This window comes from Corythoichthys intestinalis, chromosome 21 (assembly GCF_030265065.1).
Source record: "Corythoichthys intestinalis isolate RoL2023-P3 chromosome 21, ASM3026506v1, whole genome shotgun sequence".
NCBI classification, from domain to species: Eukaryota; Metazoa; Chordata; class Actinopteri; order Syngnathiformes; family Syngnathidae; genus Corythoichthys; species Corythoichthys intestinalis.
The window spans coordinates 8,520,056-8,544,692 of NC_080415.1; the positions used below are offsets into that span (position 1 = coordinate 8,520,056).

The window sequence follows — 24,637 nt, forward strand, 5'->3', positions numbered from 1 at the left end:
GGGGAAGAAAGGTAGTAGTTGATCTTGTTCTTAACACCCTATGTTATTTCCCAACGCAGAGAAGATATATCAATTGGTACCATGACGCACATTCATGGTTGCACTTCCCATCATGCATTTGGGTAGAAGTTAAATGGCTACAGTATTATTTTCTGAAAGCTCAACAAATACACTAGATGGCAATATTTAGTCACAATATACAAAGTAACATTTATCCTTTAAGAATTACAAGTCTTTCTATCCGTGGATCCCGCTCACAGAAAGAATGTTAATAATGTAAATGCCATCTTGAAGATTTATTGCCATAATAAACAAATACAGTACTTATGTACAGTATGTTGAATGTATATATTCGTCCGAGTTTTATTCATTTTTTTCTTAATGCATTGCCAAAATGTATATGATCGGGAAAAATTATCGGGAATGATTGGGAAAAAAACATGATCGGAACAACCCTAATTGATGCCCTTGTGTTGGCAAGACCTCCAACTAACCTTTAAGGTTATGTTCAAATTCTCTTTATGATGATGGATCTTTTTTTCTTGCAGTTAGATATTTTGGTACACAAATGTTTCAGTTTAATGATTACGACATTGAGAATCATAAAAGCGATGATTAGTTAACACGAGATCTTCACGGTTTTATAAATGTCAATTATTGTTGACTATTATTTTGTTATTTTCATTTATGGCAAATGAAGGTGTAAATAAGCTATGAGTAGTTGTGTCAGAAGGAAAACTAAACTTTCTCTGTATAGTTAAAGCTTTAATCTTTTAACTGGCATTATATGTACACAGCAAACAGTTTGCTGAAGACATGTCAACAAAGCACATGGACTACTGGTCCTATGGTCTGATGAGATGGGCGGGCGTTCTTGTCTAGTCTTCAGAAGAGGCTTCCTCCTGGGGTGAATGCCATGCGCACCAATTTGATATAGAGTACGGCGTATGGTCTGAGCACTAACGGGCTGCCCCGCCCCCACCTCTTCAATCTCTGCAGCAATGCTGACAGCACTCCTGTAACGAGTCACAAGACATTTTGGATTGACAAGCAGTACTCAATTTGGACATTTGGGGATGTGCATAGTTTCTAATGGGGGGAACTCACTTTTGTTGCCAGGGGTTTAGATATTAATGGCTATATTTTGAGTTATTTTGAGGGGAAAATAAATGAACTCTATTATATAAGCTGCACACAGACTACCTTTGATTTTGTCAAAGTGTCATTTTGTCAGAGTTGTCCCATGAAAAGATATACTTAAATATCTGCAGAAATGCGAGGGGTTTACTCATTTTTGTGATACACTGTATATCTGGTGTCTTTGGACAGCTCTTTGATCTTTACCACAGACCCGTGCGGTCCATAAGGCAAGCTAGGCAAATCCTAGGGGCGTCGCAGCATCCAAAAGGGCATCAAGAAAAATCTTCAAATAATATTTGATGATAGCAATGTTCAAAAAAATGGTACAAGACAATAAAAAAAAAAAAAAAAAAAAAAAAAAAAAAAACATATTGGAATAAATAATACACAGTGATACACTGTATTATAACTTTGCTGAACTTAATTAGTCTAAATTACTTTTTTTTTCTTTCATAAATCACAAATAAAATCACATCAGAAATCCAAAAGTAAGCGGACTGGTTTTTGATCCAGCAACTCCTCCGCCATGACCCGATGGTAAAAGTAAACATAGGTAATTCAAATAGTCCGTCACCAAAATTTTTTGGGGTAATTCCTTTGAGAGGCAAAATATAGTATAGGTGAAACACTAGTGAAGAGTATTAAAAAAAAAAAAAAAAAAAAAACTTTCATTCCTACTTTTCCCACTGTAATAGTACTTTATTATCTGAAAATGACCTGGCATCATGACAAAATATTTTCCTCAGTCCCCACATCAACTCCCTTAATTGGACGTCCCAATGATGTCATCAGGTAAAGCTGAATGAAAATCCGTCCACACTCCATCAATCCCTCATCACGACGTACAGTGACCTAAGCAGAGGCTACAGGGTTCAAGACCGCGCTGTCCATTTCTGTTTCTCTGCTCATGAATAAACAGAGGCCAGTGTTTGGGTGTGCATGTCCTCCAGGGCGATTACACACACAAAAAACACACATGCGCACAATCACACAGCCTTGGGCCGTCTCCACTGGCATAATTAGAAACATTTGGGATCATTTGCAAAAGGAGCACAAGTTGTGATGGGATCCAGACGCACTACTGGGTTTCACCGAAATACAGGAACCATTATTTTATGAGGGACTATTACTGGCTCCTCCTCATCCAGAGAAGTATGTTGAAGTGTCTGTGCTGTCCAATTTGTCTTGACATTCAATTGGTGATTTTTGTAAGGGAGGAGGATTTGTTCATATTCTTATTCTTTGAGAATAAAAGTAGCTTCCTCTGATATACATTGTTATATGCACTACAAGCAAAAAACAACTTTTATTAGTTTATGTGTCAAAGAAGCACAATAATCAACCTGAAAAAATGGGCCTTCTTTTAGTGATTATTCCAGTTTCCTGTGGAAGAAAAATTAAAACTATCAGTGCTGGTGAAATAACGTTCAACCATTGTCAACAAAAAAGGTCATCTGACTATTTCTAGCACAAGTCTGCCACCTTATGGTAGATTTTCCCACTACTTTGTTCTATTTGAATCATGGTATTATTAGGGCCCGAGCACTAGACGTGCGAAGGCCCTATTGTTTTGCAAAGGATTATTATTATTATTATTATTAGGGCCCGAGCACTAGGCGTGCGAAGGCCCTATTGTAATGCAAAGGATTATTATTATTATTATTATTATTATTATTCTTTTTTCATGGCAAATGAAAATGGCCAATTTGGAGGCCTGAACATGCACGAAAAGTCACCAAAATTTGCACATACGTGCAGATTCGCGTAAAATTTGATAATCTTGCGTCGTTTTGAAAAAATTTCAAAAAATGGCTCAGTGGCGCCCCCTTGACCCTTAAAATTTTCAAAAAGGCCTCTCCTCTCAGGTTTTCAACGTAGAGCGATGAAATTTGGGGAGTAGATACCTTATGCCTAACTGTTCAAAAAAGCCTCTTGCACCCATATTCCAAATTCGACAGGAAATCGGGTATTTTGGATCGAATGTGAAATTTTTTCGGTTCACAGTTGGAGTTTACGTTTGGAGGCTTGAACATGCACGAAAACTCACCAAAATTTGCACATACATTCAACTTTGCGTAAATTTTGATAATCTACAAAAAAAATTTAACAAAATGGCTCAGTGGCGCCCCCTTGAAATTTTCAAAAAGGCCTCTCCTATTAGGTTTTTTCAACGTAGAACAATGAAATTTAGTGAGTCGATACATTGTACAAAACTGCTCCAAAAAGTCTCTTGCACCCATATTCCAAACCCAACAGGAAGCCGGAAATTTTGGGTCAAATGAGAAATTTTATCGATTTACATTTGAGACCTTGTCGCTGAAGGATAAAGTTGGATCGTCTTCAAAATTGGTCAGACTATTCAGGAGACCTATGAGATCTTAAGTTTTCAAAATGGTGTGTTTTCATTCAAGGGTCTGGCCTGGGCGTGGTCCCAAAGTCGGCCATTTTTAGGCAAAATACCAAATTCAGAAAATGATTAAAAACTCCGTGATCCAACGTTCAATCTTTTTCATTTTTAGCATGTTTATGAGATATCCCAGCCTGAACATGACTGCATTGAAATATTACCCATTAGGCCTGGCGCCCCTAGTGGAAACAGGAAATGGCCTTCTTTACGAGACAGGCTCCTCCTCCAAGGGAAAAAAATCTATTGACCTCAAACCTGTTTCAGGGGAGCCTCAAGACATGTGTTCAGGTGCCTGATGAAAAATATTGAGGTTTCGTTGAAGCGGAGAGGTCCAAACTGGAAGTGAAAATGACCGTCAACAATTTGTCTCGCCAAAAACTTTGAACAGTCATAACTCGGCAGATATGCAACATATCTGCGCCAAACGTTCCGTGTTTGTTGAGAGTCATACCCTGAAGGTTCTTGTAGGGGTCATTTGCATCAACTCTACAGTGCCAACTAGTGGCGACAGAAAGTAGTTTTAAAAAAGGCCTTTCCTATTGGGTTTTTTCAACATAGAGCGAGGAAATTTGGGGAGTAGATACCTTATGCAAAACTGCTCCAAAAAGTCTCTTGCACCCATATTCCAAATCCAACAGGAAATCGGGTATTTTGGATCGAATGTGAAATTTTCATGGGTTCACAGTAAGAGTTTACATTTTGAGGCTTGAATATGCATAAAAACTCACCAAAATTTGCACATACATGCGGCTTTGCATAACGTTCAATAATCTTGCAACGTTACGAAAACATGTAACAAAATGGCTCAGTGGCGCCCCCTTGAAATTTTCAAAAAGGCCTCTCCATTTAGGTTTTTTCAACGTAGAGGGATGAAATTCGGAGAGTCGATACCGTGTACAAAACTGCTCAAAAAAGTCTCTTGCATGCGTATTCCAAACCCAACAGGAAATCGGGTATTTTGGATTGAATGTGAAATTTTTATCGATTTACAGTGTGCACATTTTACACCTTGGCACCTAGGGAATTAGTTTGATCATTCTCAAAATTGGCGAGACTGTTCATGAGGCATATGAAATCTTAAGTTATCAAAATGGTGTGTTTTCATTCACGGGCCTGACCTGGGCGGGGTGCCAAAGTCGGCCATTTTTTCGCCAAAACACCAAATTCGGAAAATGACTGATAACTCCCTCATACAACGTTCAATCTATTTTAAATCTGGCATGTGTGTGAGGTATACCAGCCTGAGCAGGACTGGATTGAACATTTACCATTTGTGCCTGGCGCCTCCTAGTGGGAACAGGAAATGCCCTTTTTTACGGGACACACTCCTCCTCTAAAAGGAAAAAAATCAATCTACCTCAAACCTGCATAAGGGAAGCCTTAAGACCTGTCTTCAGGTGCCTGATGAAAAATATTGAAGTTTCGTTGAAGCGGAAGGGTCCAAACAGGAAAGTGAAAATGACTGTTCACAATTTTTCTCTCCAAAAACTTTGAACAGTCATAACTTGGCAGATATACAACATATCTGCGCCAAACTTCCCGTGCTTGTTGAGAGTCATACCCTGAAGGGCCTTGTAGGGGTCATTTGCATCAACCCTACAGCGCCAACTAGTGGCAATAGAAAGTCACTCGTTTTTCCAATACATGTCCAGCTCTTTTCAGGTTGGTCATTGTAGTTTCAAGACCTATTAAAATACTTATTTACGGCCAATGTCCACATGTCTCTGTCTGTTGCCGTGACGACCCTTTGTTCGCCATTTAAAGGAAATATTTTTTTTCAGAGACTCAGGCAGCTTATAGAGCCACAATATTTGGCACACTTGGTCGAATTGGCCCAGTTAGAAGATTCATTTTGGTTTTGAATAAGGGCTTGGCTGCACAGCTCAGTAGTGGCTCCTTTTTGGTAGTACTCTCTCCAATAGGAGTTTTTATCTCTTGGGTGTGGGAATGTAAATAGGCGACTTTCGAGCATGTTAGGTTCTAATGAGATGATTAGAGAGGAGGATCTGCCACCACCCTGACCTGCACACAGTCCGAGTTGCGTGACGTCCGAGTTGCACTAGATTGCGAGGGCCCGTTCAGTCCTGCTTGCAGGCCTAGTTTCATGTGTATGTGCAGGGGTTGGACAAAATAATGGAAACACCTAAAATTTTGACATCATAACCATCGAAGATAATTGTTAAAGAATGGCATAAGGAACATTCTAATGAAATTGAGCATCTCATATGGCCGGTACAATCCCCAGACCTCAATATTATGGAGCATTTATGGTCAGTTTCACTTCTTTTTAGCAGTACAGTGCCAAGGTTTGGGGCAATAATTACCGTACACAACTTCAATATATATTCAGTAAATGTACTGCAGAAAAGGGCATTACAGATCATTCACAACATAACACAAACACATTCTTTTTTAAAGTCAAAATTGGAGACAGCGAGAACCAAAAGTGGTATTTGCCATGTGGCAAAATGAAATTTTAGCTATGGGGCAATTTTTTACGTGAGCATAGTGACTGCATACCCAAGATTCATCATTGATTGATTGATTGATTGAACACGTTTATTTCGAATACTTAATACATAGGTACCTATAATCGGTGACAATAATGAAAAAAAAATGGAAAAAAAAAACAAAATATTCGAAAAGGAGTGAGAAGAAGTAAAAACTTATGTACTCCCACCCCTTGTCCTTAAGTCCTGACATATCAGTTCAATTCCTTACATTTAAATATATACATTCTTGTATATACATTCTTGGTTAACACATATACAATCTCACCATATAACCCTGCATATGACCTATACACAAATGTTGCAAAAGCCCAGTCCATTAAACAGCCCAGAAAACATAGATAAATGAATAAATGACAGCAATGTCCCATATCCCAATAACCACAACACCCTAGTTGTTATCCATATTTCCATCATCCTTATATTTTTTGAAAATCATATCTTTATACGGTTTCCTAAATTGTCCAATATTTATACATTGTTTTAAATCCACACAAACTTTCTTCAGTAGTCTCACCCCACATACTGATATGCAAAAACTTTTCCTTGTCGTCCGAAATCTGGGTTCTTTGAAGTCCCAATATCCCCGTAAATTGTAACTTTTTTCGTAGTTTGTAAACAACTGCTGAATATTCTGAGGTAATAAATTTCTTATAGCTTTGAACATTATTTGTGCTGTTTGGTATTGTACGATATCCGAAAGCTTGAGCAATTTTGACTTATGAAATAGTGTGTTTGTATGATCCTGATAACCAGCTTTGTGTATGATCCGTAATGCCCTTTTCTGCAGTACATTTACTGAATATAGCGAAGTTTTGTAATTATTGCCCCATACTTCGGCACTGTATTGCAAGTAAGGAGAGACTAGTGAACCATATAGAGTGTGGAGTGATTTGGAATCTAATACCCACTTTGCTTTATTTATTATTGCAATATTCCGCGAAATTTTGCCCTGTATGTGTTTGATATGTTGTTTCCAGTTAAGTTTTTCATCAATAATTACCCCCAAAAACCTGATTTCATGTACTCTCTCAATTTCTATCCCATCTACTATTATCTTAAACTGTGCATCGTTTTTACAGTTCCCAAATAATATTATTTTTGTCTTCTCTAAATATTAATGATTTTTTATTATTACTAAACCATATTTTTAATTTGTTCATTTCTCTTATTATTTCCCCCTGCAATTGTAATATGTTATCCCCTGAGTGAAAAATATTTGTGTCATCAGCAAACAACACAAACTGCAGTAACGTGGAAACCTTGCACATATCATTAATATACAAAAGAAAGAATTTGGGGCCCAATACTGACCCCTGTGGGACACCACACACAACATCCAAACATGATGAGGAATTATTACCTAATTTGACAAACTGCTGCCGCCCCCTAAAATAACTTTTTACCCATTCAAGCACTATTCCTCTAATGCCATATCGTTGGAGTTTATTAAATAATATCTCATGATTAATTGTATCAAATGCCTTCTTCAGGTCTATAAATACTCCAGCAGCATATTTCTTGTGATCTATAGCATTTGTTATTGATTCTATTGCTCCTATTATTGCCAGAGTTGTTGACCTGTTTGACCTAAACCCATACTGATTTTTAGCGAGGATGTTGTGTTTTTCTAGGAATGAGTCCAGTCTATTGTTGAAAAGTTTTTCAAATATTTTTGAAAATTGAGGTAATAGAGATATAGGTCTATAATTCGTAAAGGAATGCTTGTTCCCAGTTTTGAATATTTGTTATTACCTTGGCTATCTTCATTTTATTTGGAAACTTACCAGTCTGAAACGACAAATTACATATGTATGTTAATGGTTTAGAGATGGTCTCAATCGTCTTTTTCACTAATGACATATCAATGTCATTATAGTCTGTAGATGTTTTGTTCTTACATTTTAAAACAATGTCCACTAGTCCCTGCTCTGTCACAGGTTTGAGAAAGAGAGAACAAGGATTTCTTTCCAATAAATATTCTTCATAATTTCCGGTATCAGGTATATTTTCTGCTAGTTCAGGACCCACATTAACAAAAAAATTATTCATTTTTTTAGCAACTTCATCCATGTTGTACTTTTCTACATCCTCATCAATAAAATATTTCGGCAGACTTTTGTACATATTACTATTTCCTATGATATGTTTTAGTATCTTCCATGTTCCTTTCATATTATGTTTGTTATCCTCTAATATCCGTGCATAATAATCTCTCTTAGTAGCTCTCATAATATTAGTCAACTTATTTTTATATTTCTTGTATTTCTGTTCTGACTCTGTAGTCCTCTCTCCAATGAAATCTCTGTAAAGATAATTCTTCTTTTTACATGCATTTTTTAATCCTGTTGACATCCATGGGCAAGTACCATAGGCATGTTTTTTACTGTGTTCCTTAATTGGGCAATGTTTGTCATATAATAACATAAATATTTCTAGAAATTCATTATATGCTTGGTTAACATTGTTGCCGTAATATACAGTATGTTTTCCCAGTTTTGATCCATCAATTCATTTCTCAACGAATTTAAGGATTCCTCCGTCTTCACTCGTCTGCGTTCTGTTTTTTTCTCCTTTTTCCTTCCAAGTTTTATATTGCTTATTGTAAAGACCGGCAGATGATCAGTTATGTCATTTGTCAATAATCCACCAATTGCTTTATCATCAATATTGTTTGTGAAAATATTGTCAATAAGCGTAGCAGATGTCGGTGTAATTCTAATTGGCCTAGTGATTCTTGGGAAAAAAATCATGCTGTACATTGTTTCAATAAAGTCAGTTGTAGGTTTATGACTATTAGAATTTAAGAGATCAATGTTCCAATCTGCACATATAAAAACCATTTTGCTACCTACTGTATATTTGAAAACATCCTTTCCATCCATTCATTGAAAGCAGCAATATTTGAGTCTGGTGTCCTGTATATACAGCTAACAATAATATTTCTTGAATTCTTACATATTTCAATAGATAAGCATTCAAGCGCATTATCCACCACAGTTGTCATTTGTTCAATAACTTTGAAGTCTAATGCTTCATCAATGTATATAGCCACTCCTCCACCACCTTTGTTTTTTCTGTTTTTATATATGAATTCATATCCCTCCATTCGAAAGTCTGTTCCTTTTTCAGTATTTATCCATGTTTCCGAAATTGCAATAATATCAAAATGTTCTGTAAAAGTATTCAAATAGTCCTTAATTTTCTTAAAATTTGCATACAAGCTTCTACTGTTGAAATGGATAATTGATCACTTTCCCATATATTTAATGACCTTGTTATATTGTTCATCTGTATAATAGCAGCAGTTTTTGTCAATGGAAGAGAAAAAATTACTGTCCGGATCTATGTCCTGTTCTAAATCCAAAATTGTGGTGATCAATGTACTCAAAACTTTTCAGTTTCTGTTCCCCGCTGTCGCGTATTATCTGTGTTAGTTGGTTCCTATCCCCGATCCATAATAAGTTCTAGCCAATTGTGAAGTCATGGTTGTGTTACGTTTGCCACCTCCGTATCCAGTCCTGTCTTGATCCGCTCCATCCTATGTTGACACTGCAATCTGTTGACGTTTATGAATATTTCTCCAGTTCAGTGATATTTCGTATGCAGATTACTCTTGCTTCTTCGGAGGTCCCGTTCAATTTTATATATACTTTGCAACTTGAAGCCCACCTGTTTTGTATTTTCCTCTGTTTTTTATGTTGTCGCGCTTTCCAGGTTATATCCGAGTTATGTTTGGTTAGGTGCTCATTGACGAAGACATCCGTTCCCTTCAGCTTTCTTCCTTGTTTCAATAGGGCGATTTTGTATTTTCTGTTTGTGAACCGAAGTAGTACGACTGGCTTCTCGCCATCTTTTCTCCTGGGCACAGGGTGGCAGGCCTCGATGTTATTGTGGTCCAGTTCGATCCCTTTGGACCATAGGAATTCAGCCACCTGTTTCTCCGTGGAGCTATTATCCAGCTCAGCGGGCTCTCCCCCTTCGATCTCCGCTGCCGCCGCCCGCACATACGACCGCGGTTTGATTTTAAGACCAGTCACAATAACATCATTCATTCTGGTGTACTGTTAGACCAGTCACATCATTGCAGAAAGAAAGCTGACACGGAAATTTGGATGTGCACAGCTGTCAATGGCATAGCCTAACTTGGTGTCCGTTTAATGTCAATGCGCTGTTATGGTAAGCGGATGTCCAAAAATGACAGCCACATGTTTTTCTGCCATTTAAAATGAATTGAAATTTTGGATGTGCATAGCTGTCAATGGCGTAGCCTTACTTGGGTGCCAGTTGAATGTCAATACACCCTAATGTAAAGTGTATGGTCAAAAGTCACAGCCACATGTTTTTCTGCCATTTAAAATGAATGGAAAATTTGGACGTGCCTAGCTGTCAATGGCATGGATGTGCATGGCCTGCAAAATAACGTATACCCCCCAAAAATGCCATGTACCCCCCTATCCCCACAGAAATGCCACAAACCAAAATGCATTTTGCCACATACCCCCCAAAAATGCCACATGTCAAAATCCATTTTGCTACATGGCAAAAAACATAATGCCACATGGTAAAATCCATTTTGCCAAATGGCAAAAAAAAAAAAGCCATATGGCAAAAAAATGCCACATGACAAAATCCATTTTGCGACATGGCAACAATTCTTTGCTACATGGCAAAAAAAATGCCACACGGCAAAATCTAATTTGCCACATGGCATATACCACTTATGATTCTCGGCCCTGCTGCAAAATGTATATGGGGATGGCGTGGCTCAGTGGTAGAGTAGTTGTCCCCAACCCAGAGGTTGTGGGTTCGATTCTCTGCCCTGATGAACTCGCCTAAGTATCCTTCAGCAAGATACTGAACCCCACATTGCTGCGTTACCAGTAGGTAGATGGCAATGTAGTGTAAAGCGCTTTGAGCACCTTGACAGGTGGAAAAGTGCTATACAAGTATAACACCGTTACCAAAAAAAGACACAGATGGAGCAGGACGGAGAACAGGGTGTTAATGGAGTGCTAGTACCCCAGAATAGTCAGCCGTTATTTACAAAGTATGAAAATGTTACAACTTACGGGGGTATTGGGACTTCAAAGAACCCAGATATCGGACAAGAAAAAGCTTTTGCCTATCAGTATGTGGAGTAAGACTACTGAAGAAATTTAGTGTGGATTTAAAAGAATGTAACAATATGGGACAATTTAAGAAACTGTATAAAGGTATGATTTTCAAAAATTATAAGGATGAGAGAGATGTGGATAATAACTAGTGTGTTGTGAAAACTGTGACACACACTGTGACACATATGGGATAACTATTGGGGTCATTCATTTATTTTTGTTTATCCCTAGTCCTCGTCCCTTCGTCTCCTTAAGTATATGCATTCATCAGATCAATGAATGGATGTGCCAAAATTTTCTCCAGCTAAATGTGGAGAGGACAGAAGTAATCATTTTTGGGCCAAAAAAGGAAAGGTCAAAGATAAGCACGCACATTAGCACAATGTCACTTACAGCTACAAATCAAGTCATAAATCTTGGCGTAATTATCGACTCAGACCTAAAAATTGATAGCCATCTAAAGTCTGTAAATCTGCTTATTTCCACCTATAAAATATAGCCAGAATTAAGGGGCTTCTGACTCAATAAGACATGGAAAAACTCATTTTCAGTAGATTGGACTATTGCAACAGTATATTTACAGGTCTTGATAAAAAAATCAGTCTGGAAGCTGCAGCTAGTACAGAATGCTGCTGCCAGAGTCCTTACAAATACAAGGAAATTGGACCACATTACATCGGTTTTGAAATCGTTACAATGGCTTCCAGTGAGTCAAAGAATAGACTATAAAATACTTCTGCTCGTCTACAAAACACTTTAAGTGCCTATGACACGAGAAAGCATGTTAATTTCATAATACACACAGTATTTTATGCTCCTGAATGAAATGTACCGCTTGGATGTGTGTTTAAGCGATCGCTATATTCATCTAGTTTTTTGAATCCCGCGCCATGAAAATGAGTGACTTCCAGCAACAGTCTCGGGTTGAGAAAGAGGGCGCTGTGACGTGTGCGCAGGAAGGATTCCTCTTCATTATACAGCCGTACTGTTGTATTAGAAGGACTAAGGATTCAGCTGATTTTGCGGATTAATTTGTTTATTTTTCGCATCACGCCAGCCAAACGGCAGCAGAAATATCTTGCTGTACGAGGGCGAGGCGTGTGCGCCTTTTTGGGGTTTCAAAACGTTCCCATTCACCGGGGTATATTGGCCAAAACAAGCCCTACTACTGTGGGACCATGGGACTTGAGTGAGTAAACATCGTGTTTTGTATTATGTAAAATACTGGGATCATTTTGATATGTAGGTGGCTTGCATTTTGTGGCTGACATGCTCCTTGTCCCCTCGGCCGATGACTGGCGGCTTGTCGCACATCCCCCCGCCAGGAGAGCACTGTACTCGGCTTATTCCCCTCTTCATATGTCTGGTGTTCTGTCAAATTTTGCGACTGATCAGAAATTGCAACTTTGAGTTAAAAATTGCCGCGAATACAGCGATTACAAAGTAAACACTACAAACTTTCTTTAAATAAAGGATGACTTACGTTTGATCATGGATGGCCATGTAAAAAGCTCTCCTCATACACATTAGCTGCACATGTTAGCTGCACAACAAATGCAGCCGCCCTCCTTCACTGAGTCTCTCGCTGTTTACGACTTTATGGTGTTGTATTTTGCCATATTTGTGTTGACCATTTGGCAGCTACACGCTCCTCCGACGTTGGCCGGTTTGTTCAGCGGTCATTGTCCAGCTGCTTCCCCGGCGAGCTCTCATGTCCGTAGTAGCAGGGGAACGAGCTGTAAATTGCTCTCCGCCGGGCGGTTTGCCGATCAGCGAAGACAATCCACAACCCAGTCGTCATGTGAAATGGTCCGGGCTAGTTTTATGTGATTTTCCGCTTCGAAGACTTTGAAACATCACTCGGTTCGGGTTAGCATGTCAGCTAGCTGTCACGCCTCTTGGTTTGTTTACATTTTCCGAAGCCGGGGAAGGGAAATGACATAAGACTGATTTAGGTGGCATAGAATATCGTTCGGGAGGTGCGACAGTAAAGGGGAAGTCGACAGTTTTGACCATCATGGAGTAATTTTGCCATGTCGTCCTGAATAAATGCATTTTTATTAGGGCTGTCAAATGATTAAAATTTTTAATCGAGTTAATTACAGCTTAAAAATTAATTAATCGTAATTAATCGCAATTAATCGCAATTCAAACCATCTATAAAATATGCCATATTTTTTCTGTAAATTATTGTTGGAATGGAAAGATAAGACACAAGATGGATATATACATTCAACATACGGCACATACGGACTGTATTTGTTTATTATAACAATAAATCAACAAGATTTATTGTTATAAGGCATTAACATTATTAACATTCTGTTAAAGCGATCCATGGATAGAAAGACTTGTAGTTCTTAAAAGATAAATGTTAGTACAAGTTATAGAAATTTTATATTACAACCCCCTCTTAATGTTTTCTTTTTAATAAAATTTGAAAAAAATTCTATCAAAAAATAAACTAGTAGCCCGCCATTGTTGATGTCAATAATTACTTACACAATGATCATGGGTGCTGAAGCCTATAAAATCAGTCGCACCCAAGCGCCAGCAGAGGACGACGAAACTCCATACAACACAATTAACATGAGGGCATTTCACTGTACTGTCATTTAAATCTGTCTGAGCGGGGCATGTGCGTTAATTGCGTCAAATATTTTAACGTGATTAATTAAAAAATTAATTACCGCCCGTTAACGTGATAATTTTGACAGCCCTAATTTTTATTATTTCATATTCCATTAAGCACAAGACTGTTATTTGTCATGACCATGCCATTTATTTAGCTATTGGGAAAAAAATACTTGGATAAAAAGAATATCCTGTAAAAATATTGGAGTAGAGAGACTGAAACAATGACATTTTGCGGCTCTCTTTGTCACATTTTCCTCGTTCTGAATAATTCCCCCTCAACGGGCTGACTGGTCCTTCTCAAGCCATTTATTTAGCTATTGGGGAAAAATACTTCGATAAAAAGAATATCCTGTAAAAATATTGGAGTAGAGAGACTGAAACAATGACATTTTGCGGCTCTCTTCGTTGCGTTTTCCTCGTTGTGAATAATTCCCCCTCAATGAGCTGCATACTAAATCAGATGAAATCGTGACTCCGCTGACGTCATCCACTTGTTGGGGACGCTAGAGCCCTATAATGATAGGCGTAGCTAACCAGCGGATTAAAACACTAATTTCTCGTCATCTGCGCTTTGCTAAATTGTTGTATATAGTCGAATCGTCTCAAGATGTGATTCAAATTCACATAATAATCCTATTTAAGACTTTTTTTCTCCTGTCATACGCACTTTAAATCAGGGCTAAAAATGCTTTTGTTTATCACAGCATATCCATAACTGTCTACATATTTCAAACTTTATGCTTGTTTGCTTTTTATTCCTTTTCTGCGTTATTTCCATTTCTGATTTCAATTTAATGCAATTTTTATGTATAATTTTATTTCCTGTTTCGATTGCGTTTGTGTTTACGTTCTTTTGAGTTACTGTGATTTTTATGACCTTCATGTGATGTAAAGCACTTTGAATTGCATTGTGTTGAATTGTGCTATACAAAGAATGCCTTGCCTTCCGGGTTTGATTTATGGACTAGGCTTTTGCGACATTTGTGTTGAGGTAACATGTAGAGTTATAAGGTGGGACTGTATACGTGTTAAATAAGAATGTGTATATTCAAATGTATGGACGGAAACTAATACGTCAGAATTTAGGACAAGGGGTGGGAGTAGGAATGGGAATTGATATGATTTTTACGATTCCGATTTCATCATCGATATTGCTTAACGATTCGATTCTTTATCGATTCTCTTATCGAGTCTAATTTGGGGAAAAAGAAGAACAGACGTTCTGATTGGCATTGCGTTTGTTTAATCAGAAGTCACAACCTTACAAACTCACAACGAGGTCAAAAGATGCCCAAAGCCTCAATGTTACCTCTGGCAATAAGTGGCAAATGCACAAAAATGTGTAACATTTTACTGAAACATTTTTCTAATAGAAATAAAAAATATTGCTAAATATTGGCATATAGGTCGTTGTTCTGCCTTGGGCAATATTAAAGTGTATTATTTACCATTATATTGAAATGCATGCCTTTTAGTTTTTATGGTGCTTTCACGCTCAAGTGGGGGCGCCCTTGCGCTTCCTCACGCGAACAAGAATGCGCTCACGTGAAGAAGAGCGCGCTTACACGCGAAGAAGAAGTGCCGCATCCAAGCGAGTGAGCGAGTTAGTGAGAGAAGGAAACACTGCTACAAGCCTACGTTCTTTGTTAATGTTTGTAACTATCTAGAGGCAACGCCTGCATGTATCTTCTGTTGTGTTGTTGTTGTGTGTTTCTACTCGCGATCGGACACTTAAATCCAGTTGTGCAGTGGTTTGAACGATGTGCTAATGCTAGTGAACGCATGCTAACTGTTTGTGTTATTATTGTATTAGCAGCTAATCATCGCTGATTTTCGTTGATGCAAACCTGTTTGTTATTGGGGACGAAATTGATTTGTTTCATTTCTATTTTTAGTTTCACTCTTCAAGTGATGGTTGAATAAAGTCAACCAATTATACCAACGTCTTCTGCATCGTCATTTGGGAGTTTAGCTATGTGTATAGCCATGACTGAGCCTTAGCGTCTTGGTGAGGACAGTGCATTTGTATTCCCTCCCGATGCAGTTATCTCCACCTTGCAATGACTGCAAGTCGCTTTGTTGTAATTTTTTCTCATGAAGTCAAGACACACTTTCCAGCGTTTGAACCTACGTGCTGTCATTGTTATGTTTACGGCTGCAATGCTCGTGCTAAACCATCGTAACCTTTCATTTTCACCCTCTTTCCTGGTGAAGTGTAGCCAAACTGGAGCGAGTGGTTCTTGGCGCCATGCTAATTTGATGCGTATGGACAACAAGACATGTCACGACGCAATACGCGTCTTTAGCAATCGTTAAAGGGACCGTTAAGGCTTTTTCATTGTGATGTCGAGGCCTCGAAACACTAGGAACCGGTTTGGAATTGGAATCGGATTTCGATTCCCATCCCTAGAGTAAGTTTTACTTCTTTTCACTCCTTTTTGAATGCTCATATTTTGTTTTCTTATATTTGATTATCGTTACTGATTATTGGTACTTATGTATTGAAGATTCAAAATAAACATTCAATCTCACAAACAGTTTTAGAGTTTTAGAGATTCAATTAAGATGTTGTCTTAAAAGCGTTAGAGGGTATTCTAACTGAAAAATGGCTTAAAATTCCTTTGGAAGCAATTCACAAATTGTATGAATCAATACCTCGGAGAATTGAGGCTGTAATTGCAGCAAAACGCTGACCTACACCATATTAAGTTAGTTTATAATGATTTTTAAGGTGCTTCCATTATTTTGTCCACTCCTGTATATGTTTGCTTATTGCTTACTTTGTACTGTAGCAATAAGAGACTGAATAAATCATCCATAGGGATTAAAAATCCAGGCAAGTCTCAAAATTTGATAGAGTTAGTTTCTCACCTTAACTTTTATTTTTTTCCCCCATTCATAAACAAGCAACCCATGTTTCACCTGCAGTTGGTTCTTCAGTTTCTTTAGCAAGCTGGAAACAAAAATATCAATGAAGTCAATTGAACCACTAATTTTCAGACTCTATCTATCTATCTATCTATCTATCTATCTATCTATCTATCTATCTATCTATCTATCTATCTATCTATCTATCTATCTATCTATCTATCTATCTATCTATCTATCTATCTATCTATCTATCTATCTATCTATCTATCTATCTATCTATCTATCTATCTATCTATCTATCTATCTATCTATCTATCTATCTATCTATCTATCTATCTATCTATCTATCTATCTATCTATCCATCTATCTATCTATATCAAAAAGTAGCTGAACCTTTTTGAATTTCTCACATTTCTGCATAAAATCACCATCAAATGTGGTCTGACCTTTGTCAAAATCACACAGATGTAAAAACAGTGTGTGCTTTAACTAAAACGCCCCAAACTTTTATAAGTCCCCCCCCCCCCCACCTTTGGCAGCAATAATTTCAACCACGCGCTTCCTTTAGCTGCAGATCAATCTGGCACATCGATCAGGACTAATCTTGGTCCATTCTTCTCTAAAAAACTGCTGTAATTCCTTTACATTCCTTGGATGTCTGGCATGAATCGCTGTCTTTAGGTCATGCCACAGCATCTCAATGGGGTTCAAGTCTGGACTTTGACTTGGCCACTCCAGAACGTGTATTTTGTTCTTCTGAAACCATTCTGAAGTTGATTTACTTCTGTGTTTTGGATCATTGTCTTTTTGCAGCATCCATCCTCTTTTTAGCTTCAACTGTCTGACAGACGCTCTCAGGTTTTCCTGCAAAACATCCTGATAAACTTTTGAATTAATTCTTCCATTAATGATTGCAAGTTGTCCAGCAAGCAAACAGCCCCAAATCATGATGCTCCCTCCACCATGCTTAACGTTGGGGATGAGGTGTTGATATTGGTGAGCTGTTCCATTTTTCCTCCACACATGATGTCGTGTGTTTCCGCTAAAAAATCCAACTTTGGTTTCATCAGTCCACCAAATATTTTGCCAAAACCTCTGTGGAGTGTCCAAGTGCCCTTTTGCGAACATTAAACGTACAACAATGTTTTTTTTAGACAGCAGTGGCTTCCTCTGTGGAGTCCTCCTATGAACACCCTTCTTGGCCATAGTTTTACATTTAGTTGATGTGTGCACAGAGATATTGGACTGTGCCAGTGATTTATGTAAGTTTTTAGGGCTAGTTCTACGGTTCTTTTTTACCTCTCTGAGTATTTTGCGCTGAACTATTGGCATCATCTTTGGTCGACGGCCACTCCTTGGGAGAGAAGCAACAGTGCCAAACTTTTTCCATTTGTAAACAACTTCTCTGACTGTTGAATGATGAACATTCAGACTTTAGGAGATGGTTTTGTATCCTTTACCAGCTTTATACAAATCAACAATCCTTGATCGCAGGTTTTCAGATAGGTCTTTTGATCGAGCCGTGATGCACATCAGGCAATGTTTCTCATCAAGACAATTCTTACCAGGTGTGTGTTTTATAGTGGGCAGTGCAGCTTTAAACCACTCATCAGTGATTGGGCACACACCTGACTTAAATTGTTTGGTAAAAAAAACGGTTTCAATTGCTCTTTAGGTCTCTTTAGGCAGAGGGTTCAATTATTTTTTTCCCTCTTCTGTCATTGTTTGCATTCCATCCTCAATAAAATATGAAAACCTTTAAATGTTTGGGTGGTTTTAGACAAAGCATACACTGTTTTTTCATCTGTGTGATTTTGACAAAGATCAGATAACATTTGATGGTAAGTTTATGCAGAAATTTGAGAAATTCCAAAGGGTTCAGACACTTTTTTTTATACCACTCCATCCATCCATCCATCCATCCATCCATCCATCCATCCATCCATCCATCCATCCATCCATCCATCCATCCATCCATCCATCCATCCATCCATCCATCCATCCATCCATCCATCCATCCATCCATCCATCCATCCATCCATCCCAATTACTAGTTACACTTGTAGAACTCCAGCACTGACCTGTTCTCAATGAGCAGAGGTTTCTTCATATATCAATTACATATTTCTGTCATAGATGGCAAAGCACTGCCAAATGGTCTTGCTTGCTATTGTGTGATACATGACTGATTCATGTTCCTGTAAGCTCATGGATAGACGGAAGGACTCCTGAAGAAAACACAGAGTGCAACACTTAAATACGTATCAGTTAGCATTTCCACTTTGAAGTGATGTGTTTAAAGTACCAGGTGAAGGCCTACAGAGCGTCAATCGGACTTCATGGGGTGACGTCTTGAACAGCTTTAGTACTTTCTAAAAAGAAAAAAAGTCTAAATAATGAAAACATGTATAAACGGTACATTTACATCATAGTTTATGTTATTGTGGTTACTTTGTTTATTCATTTACATTTTCGTGTCAAGGGGTTATGCAAAACAAATTCCCTTTGGAACTGTTCAATAATGGAATTGTAATCCATCAACCAGGGGATATATTAGGTATAAAAGAAATGATAAATGGATAAAGTACGTTAAAAATAATAAACAGATGAATTTTAAAAGCTAAAAGATTAATCCACATACTGGATAAGACAGCTCCTTGAGTGACAGGCCATTGATAGCCAAAAGGACATCTCCCTCATTGATCCTACCACTCAATTGGGCCGGCTGGCCGGGGAAAAGCTCCTTTATCCGGATCAGGCTTCCGAAGTCAGGAATGGGTGGGTCCAACTCACACATAACGAAACTAAAGCCCAGACCATTTGCGTTCTTAGTCAGAGTGACTTCCTGTGTATTTTCTGAAAATTTGGTATAGGACAGAGGAGATGCAGGAAAGATTATGAATTACAATGTTATACCAGGAGTCAGCAACCTTGAACACTCAGAGAGCTAGTTTGACCCAGTTTCCACAGAAAAGACAATACTGGGAGCCACACGCACATATTGACGTGTGAAAATATTGAGTCAGCTCGTCTTTATATAAATATAGGTACATATATACAGTGGGGCAAATAAGTATTTAGTCAACCACTAATTGTGCAAGTTCTCCCACTTGAAAATATTAGAGAGGCCTGTAATTGTCAACATGAGTAAACCTCGACCATGAGAGACAGAATGAGGAAAAAAAACAGAAAATCACATTGTTTGATTTTTAAAGAATTTATTTTCAAATCATGGTGGAAAATAAGTATTTGGTCAATACCAAAAGTTCATCTCAATACTTTGGTATGTACCCTTTGTTGCCAATAACGGAGGCCAAATGTTTTCTGTAACTCTTCACAAGCTTTTCACACACTGTTGCTGGTATTTTGGCCCATTCCTCCATGCAGATCTCTAGAGCAGTGATGTTTTGGGGCTGTCGTTGGGCAACACGGACTTCCAACTCCCTCCACAGATTTTCTATGGGGTTGAGATCTGGAGACTGGCTAGGCCACTCCAGGACCTTGAAATGCTTCTTACAAAGCCACTCCTTTGTTGCCCTGGCTGTGTGTTTGGGATCATTGTCATGCTGAAAGACCCAGCCACGTCTCATCTTCAATGCCCTTGCTGATGGAAGGAGATTTTCACTCAAAATCTCTCGATACAGGGCTCCATTCATTCTTTCCTTTACACAGATCAGTCGTACAGGTCCCTTTGCAGAAAAACAGACCCAAAGCATGATATTTCCACACCCATGCCTCACAGTGGTTATGGTGCAATTCAGTATTCTTTTTTCTCCAACCAAGAGAACCTGTGTTTCTACCAAAAAGTTCTATTTTGATTTCATCTGACCATAACACATTCTCCCAGTCCTCTTCTGGATCATCCAAATGCTCTCTAGCGAACCGCAGACGGGGCCTGGACGTGTGCTTTCTTCAGCAGGGGGACACGTCTAGCAGTGCAGGATTTGAGTCCCTGGCGACACATTGCGTTACTGATAGTAGCCTTTGTTACTGTGGTCCCAGCTCTCTGTAGGTCATTCACTAGGTCCCCCCGTGTGGTTCTGGGATTTTTGCCCACTGTTCTTGTTATCATTTTGATGCCACGGGGTGAGGAGGGAGTTGAAAGTCCATGTTTCCCAACGACAGCTCCAAAACATCACTGCTCTAGAGGAGATCTGCGTGGAGGAATGGGCCAAAATACCAGCAACAGTGTGTGAAAAGCTTGTGAAGAGTTATAGAAAATGTTTGGGTTACGTAAGGGTACATAACAAAGTATTGAGATGAACTTTTGGTATTGACCAAATACTTACGTATTTACTCCACTGTAAGTACACTTCTATATATGGAGGAATGGGCCAAAATACCAGCAACAGTGTGTGAAAAGCTTGTGAAGAGTTACAGAAAACGTTTGGCCTCCGTTATTGCCAACTAAGGGTACATAACAAAGTATTGAGATGAACTTTTGGTATAGACCAAATACTTATTTTCCACCATGATTTGCAAATCAATTCTTTAAAAATCAAACAATGTGATTTTTTTGTTATTTTTTTCCACATTCTGTCTCTCATGGTTGAGGTTTACCCATGTTGACAATTACAGGCCTCTCTAATATTTTCAAGTGGGAGAACTTGCACAATTAGTGGTTGACTAAATACTTATTTGCTCCACTGTATGACACTTCGCACTTTTCCCGGGGCTAGGTGTTGGAGGTTGTTGCCGAAGATATTTTTCCTTCCACATGAGAGTGAGCCAATTCTTTTGCAAGTCCCACAAAGAAGTCCACCCGTCTCTCTTGCCTTCCGGTGCATGCCTAATACAACACATTCATTTAGTGCTGCCATGTCAGTCATATTGTAGAACACGGCGACTGGCCATCTCCCTGTTCCTCCATGTTTGACAAAGCCAAGGGAGCCCTGGATTTGCAAATATTCAAGATGCTAATAGCAGCTATCCAGAGTGAAACCCCCCTTCACACCTCGGCAGCGGAGTGTGAATGGTGGTTGTCTGCTACTTGTTTGAATGGTCTATTGTTTGACAAAGCCAAGTAGTCAGTTTGGTGTCGGGGTCATTTGACGCCTTTCAGGTCTTTCTTTAGAGCCAAAAAAAAACCCGGGACTTCGGACGATTAATTAAGCACCGGGGCTTCCATGAATTGCACTATAAATTGCACGACAAATTGAAACCATTAAGAATACGGATAAACAATGACGGACAATATGGTGACCGGATACAGCGACGTTGGTGAGTGGGGTCTATACCTCGCTCATCTGCACACGACCGAGAACTATCTACCTACTCCTTCCTTCCTTCCTTCCTACTGCAACTCCGCCCGACGACGTAAAAAAAATAAAATAAAATAAAATAAATTGGATAATTTCTCGCGGCACACCTAACGACCTCTCACGGCACATTAGTGTGCAGCGGCACACCGGTTGAAAAACACTGGTCTACAACTGCACTATTTTAAGTACATAAAACTTGTTAAAGCTTTTAATAAAGGTATTGAGTAGAAAACAAAAAATATTCTTTTTTTTTTCTTGCCGACCAAGAAAAACTTGTGTCAATGACTGAATTGTTTTCTTTAGACAAACTAAACAACAAAATTGAATAAGGAGGAGTCAGACTTTGATAAATGAATTTTCTTTATCAAACAGTTGTTCATTAATACAATCCAAATCCAATTTCAAAGCACACTCTCATGTATGCGTTGCCTCTGTAGATATTTTACAAGCATCACAAATGCACTTAGGCTTGCAGCTGTATTTTCCTCTCTCACTAGCTCGCTCACTCGCTCGGTTGCTATTTACAGAGGCAACGCCTGGATGTATTGTCTTTTGTATTGTTGTTGTGTGTTTCCACTCGCGATCGGACACTTAAAGCCAGTTGTGTAGTCATCAATATACATGTGACAAATTAAGAACTGAACCGTCAATAAGGGAAGAAGTGGTAGTGGCACCCAGATATTTCTTAGAAAAGGTTCTATCTATGTAGCAGGAGGGATGGCAGACCCAAGGATAAAGAAGGCCAGAGGGATAAGAGGAGGAAGGTCAGGGTCAGAAAGGAAGATCAGGAAGCGGAAGTGTGTGAAAGTTCATCTCCATGCAGTTTGCGATTAAAACACTTGACCAAGTGACAACTGCTGGCTCTCTCACGCAATGGCAGTTCCTGGCACGGTTGGTTGGGAGGTCGCCTGGGGTGGCCATGGGTTTAGATTTGCATAGGGAGGGTAGGGACATAACATGACCAAAATTTCATCCCCACCAACTTTTAAGTAACCTTATTTGCATGATATAATGAGTTCAGTTATATAGGTAATTTAGACTGTATTCCCATATGTTGTAAGGACAGAATAGACCCTATCGTTATTAAGTGAATTATTTTCATTAAGTTCAGACTTACATTATCCCTTTTCACTTGCTGAATGTGCCATTTTTTCCCCTTCAAACGCATGTTTGATTGGCTGGTGACTTGACCCCACCCCCTCCTTCCTCCACACAGACAGACTCACAGTCACACAGCCCCGACAGAAATACAACATGCCGCCTTCTCCGCCCCATTCAAAGAGGAATGATATTAGAAGTTTTTTCGGCCCGTATCAGCCACTGTAAGTAATGTAAAAAGACGTCAGTGTTGTGGAGGTGGGGAAACACCACTAATTTTGCTACAGGAAGTCCGAGCCGCATCAGAGTTAGCATAGTATTAAACTGTATGAACTGGCTAACCTGTAAAACTACTGCGGCCAGGTCAGCCTACACAGGGAACAACAAAGTCAAGCTAACCGTCCCTCATTTGAATCATTGTTTGCATATTGTGCATTCAGTGTTGTTAGTAACGAGTAACACGTTACTGTAATCGGATTATTTTCTTTCAGTAACGAGTAATCTAACGCGTTCATTTTTCCAAACCAGTAATCTCATTAATTTCCTTATTGTCTGTACGTTACCATTTTGATATTGCTTCATAATGTATGTAGAATGAAGAATATTGTAGTCATGTACGAAAAGCATTTTGAATAGAAAATACTAGAAAGGTGGCCACTACATGTTCGTTCCCATGGTAACCGCGCACAGTTACTTCCTGTTTGGGTCTCGGGTCACATGCGCTGTCGGACGTATATCTTAGCAAATTTAGTGCATTTTCTTCAAACATCTTACAAGTACAACAAATATCCACTTTAACAATTTGCGTGAACATACCTTCGGTAACAAAATTGTAATCCCTGGGTCGGTCACAGATTATGTGGGAAGCGGCGCTCACGGATGAGACGCTGTTGATCCTGAGGTGCCTGGTAGCGACATCAATATCATGAATGGGTTCACTAGTGTCGGTGTAGGTGCTAAGAGAAACCCTAGGAAAGCTCATTGGTGCACTCTCCACAGTTAAAGTCACCATCTGTACAACAGGACAGGATAAAGTTTTTTTTTTTTTTTTTTAATTCCCTTCGACTATCCAGTGATTCGACATATTCTGCATACCTCCCCAGTTTTGCCCAGACACTCCACAGCTTGCTCATAGCTGACACCTTGAAAACTGATTCCATCAACCTCTAATATTCTATCACCTGGAACAGAAAACAGACGTACAATCATATTTTCGCTATTCTGCTTTTGCCTTTTTTTTATTATAGATATTTGAAATTATTTAAGCTTTTAGATCAGGGGTGGGCAAACCGGTCCTTGAGGGCCGCAGAGGGTCCTGGTCTTTGTACCAACTGGTTCAGCACAGACAGTTTGACCAATGAGGTTTCAGCGGAAACAAGAAGCACCTGACTGCAATCAACTGATTGTATGAAACCAGATTGGTGAAAGGCTGTCCTCATAATGGGTTTGAACAAAAACCTGCACCCACTGCGGCCCTTTGTGGAATAGTTTGCCCACCCCTGTTTTAGATACATCAATTTCCTGTTTGTTTGTTTGTTTGTTTGTTTGTTTGTTTGTTAGTGTGTGTATGTGGTAGCTAATGGCTAAAATATGTT

At 38.8% G+C, this 24,637-nt stretch overlaps 1 protein-coding gene across 4 annotated transcripts in view; it reads right to left on the reverse strand.

The window, feature by feature from the left end:
* Window positions 1-744: 744 nt before the first annotated feature.
* Window positions 745-24,637, reverse strand: part of frmpd2 (FERM and PDZ domain containing 2) — a 55,497-nt gene continuing 31,604 nt past the window's right edge. For 2 of the 4 annotated variants that reach the window (XM_057826754.1, XM_057826750.1), the window contains exons 24-31: window positions 24,138-24,223; window positions 23,859-24,054; window positions 19,325-19,539; window positions 18,989-19,055; window positions 18,765-18,911; window positions 16,683-16,764; window positions 2,484-2,523; window positions 745-1,016 (exon numbers count right to left, since the gene is read on the reverse strand). In XM_057826754.1, coding sequence (XP_057682737.1) covers window positions 18,874-18,911; window positions 18,989-19,055; window positions 19,325-19,539; window positions 23,859-24,054; window positions 24,138-24,223 — 602 coding nt within the window. In that variant the 3' untranslated portion in view covers window positions 745-1,016; window positions 2,484-2,523; window positions 16,683-16,764; window positions 18,765-18,873. The remainder of the gene's footprint in view (window positions 1,017-2,483; window positions 2,524-16,682; window positions 16,765-18,764; window positions 18,912-18,988; window positions 19,056-19,324; window positions 19,540-23,858; window positions 24,055-24,137; window positions 24,224-24,637) is intronic. The other 2 variants (XM_057826752.1, XM_057826751.1) reach the window with 2 other exon arrangements.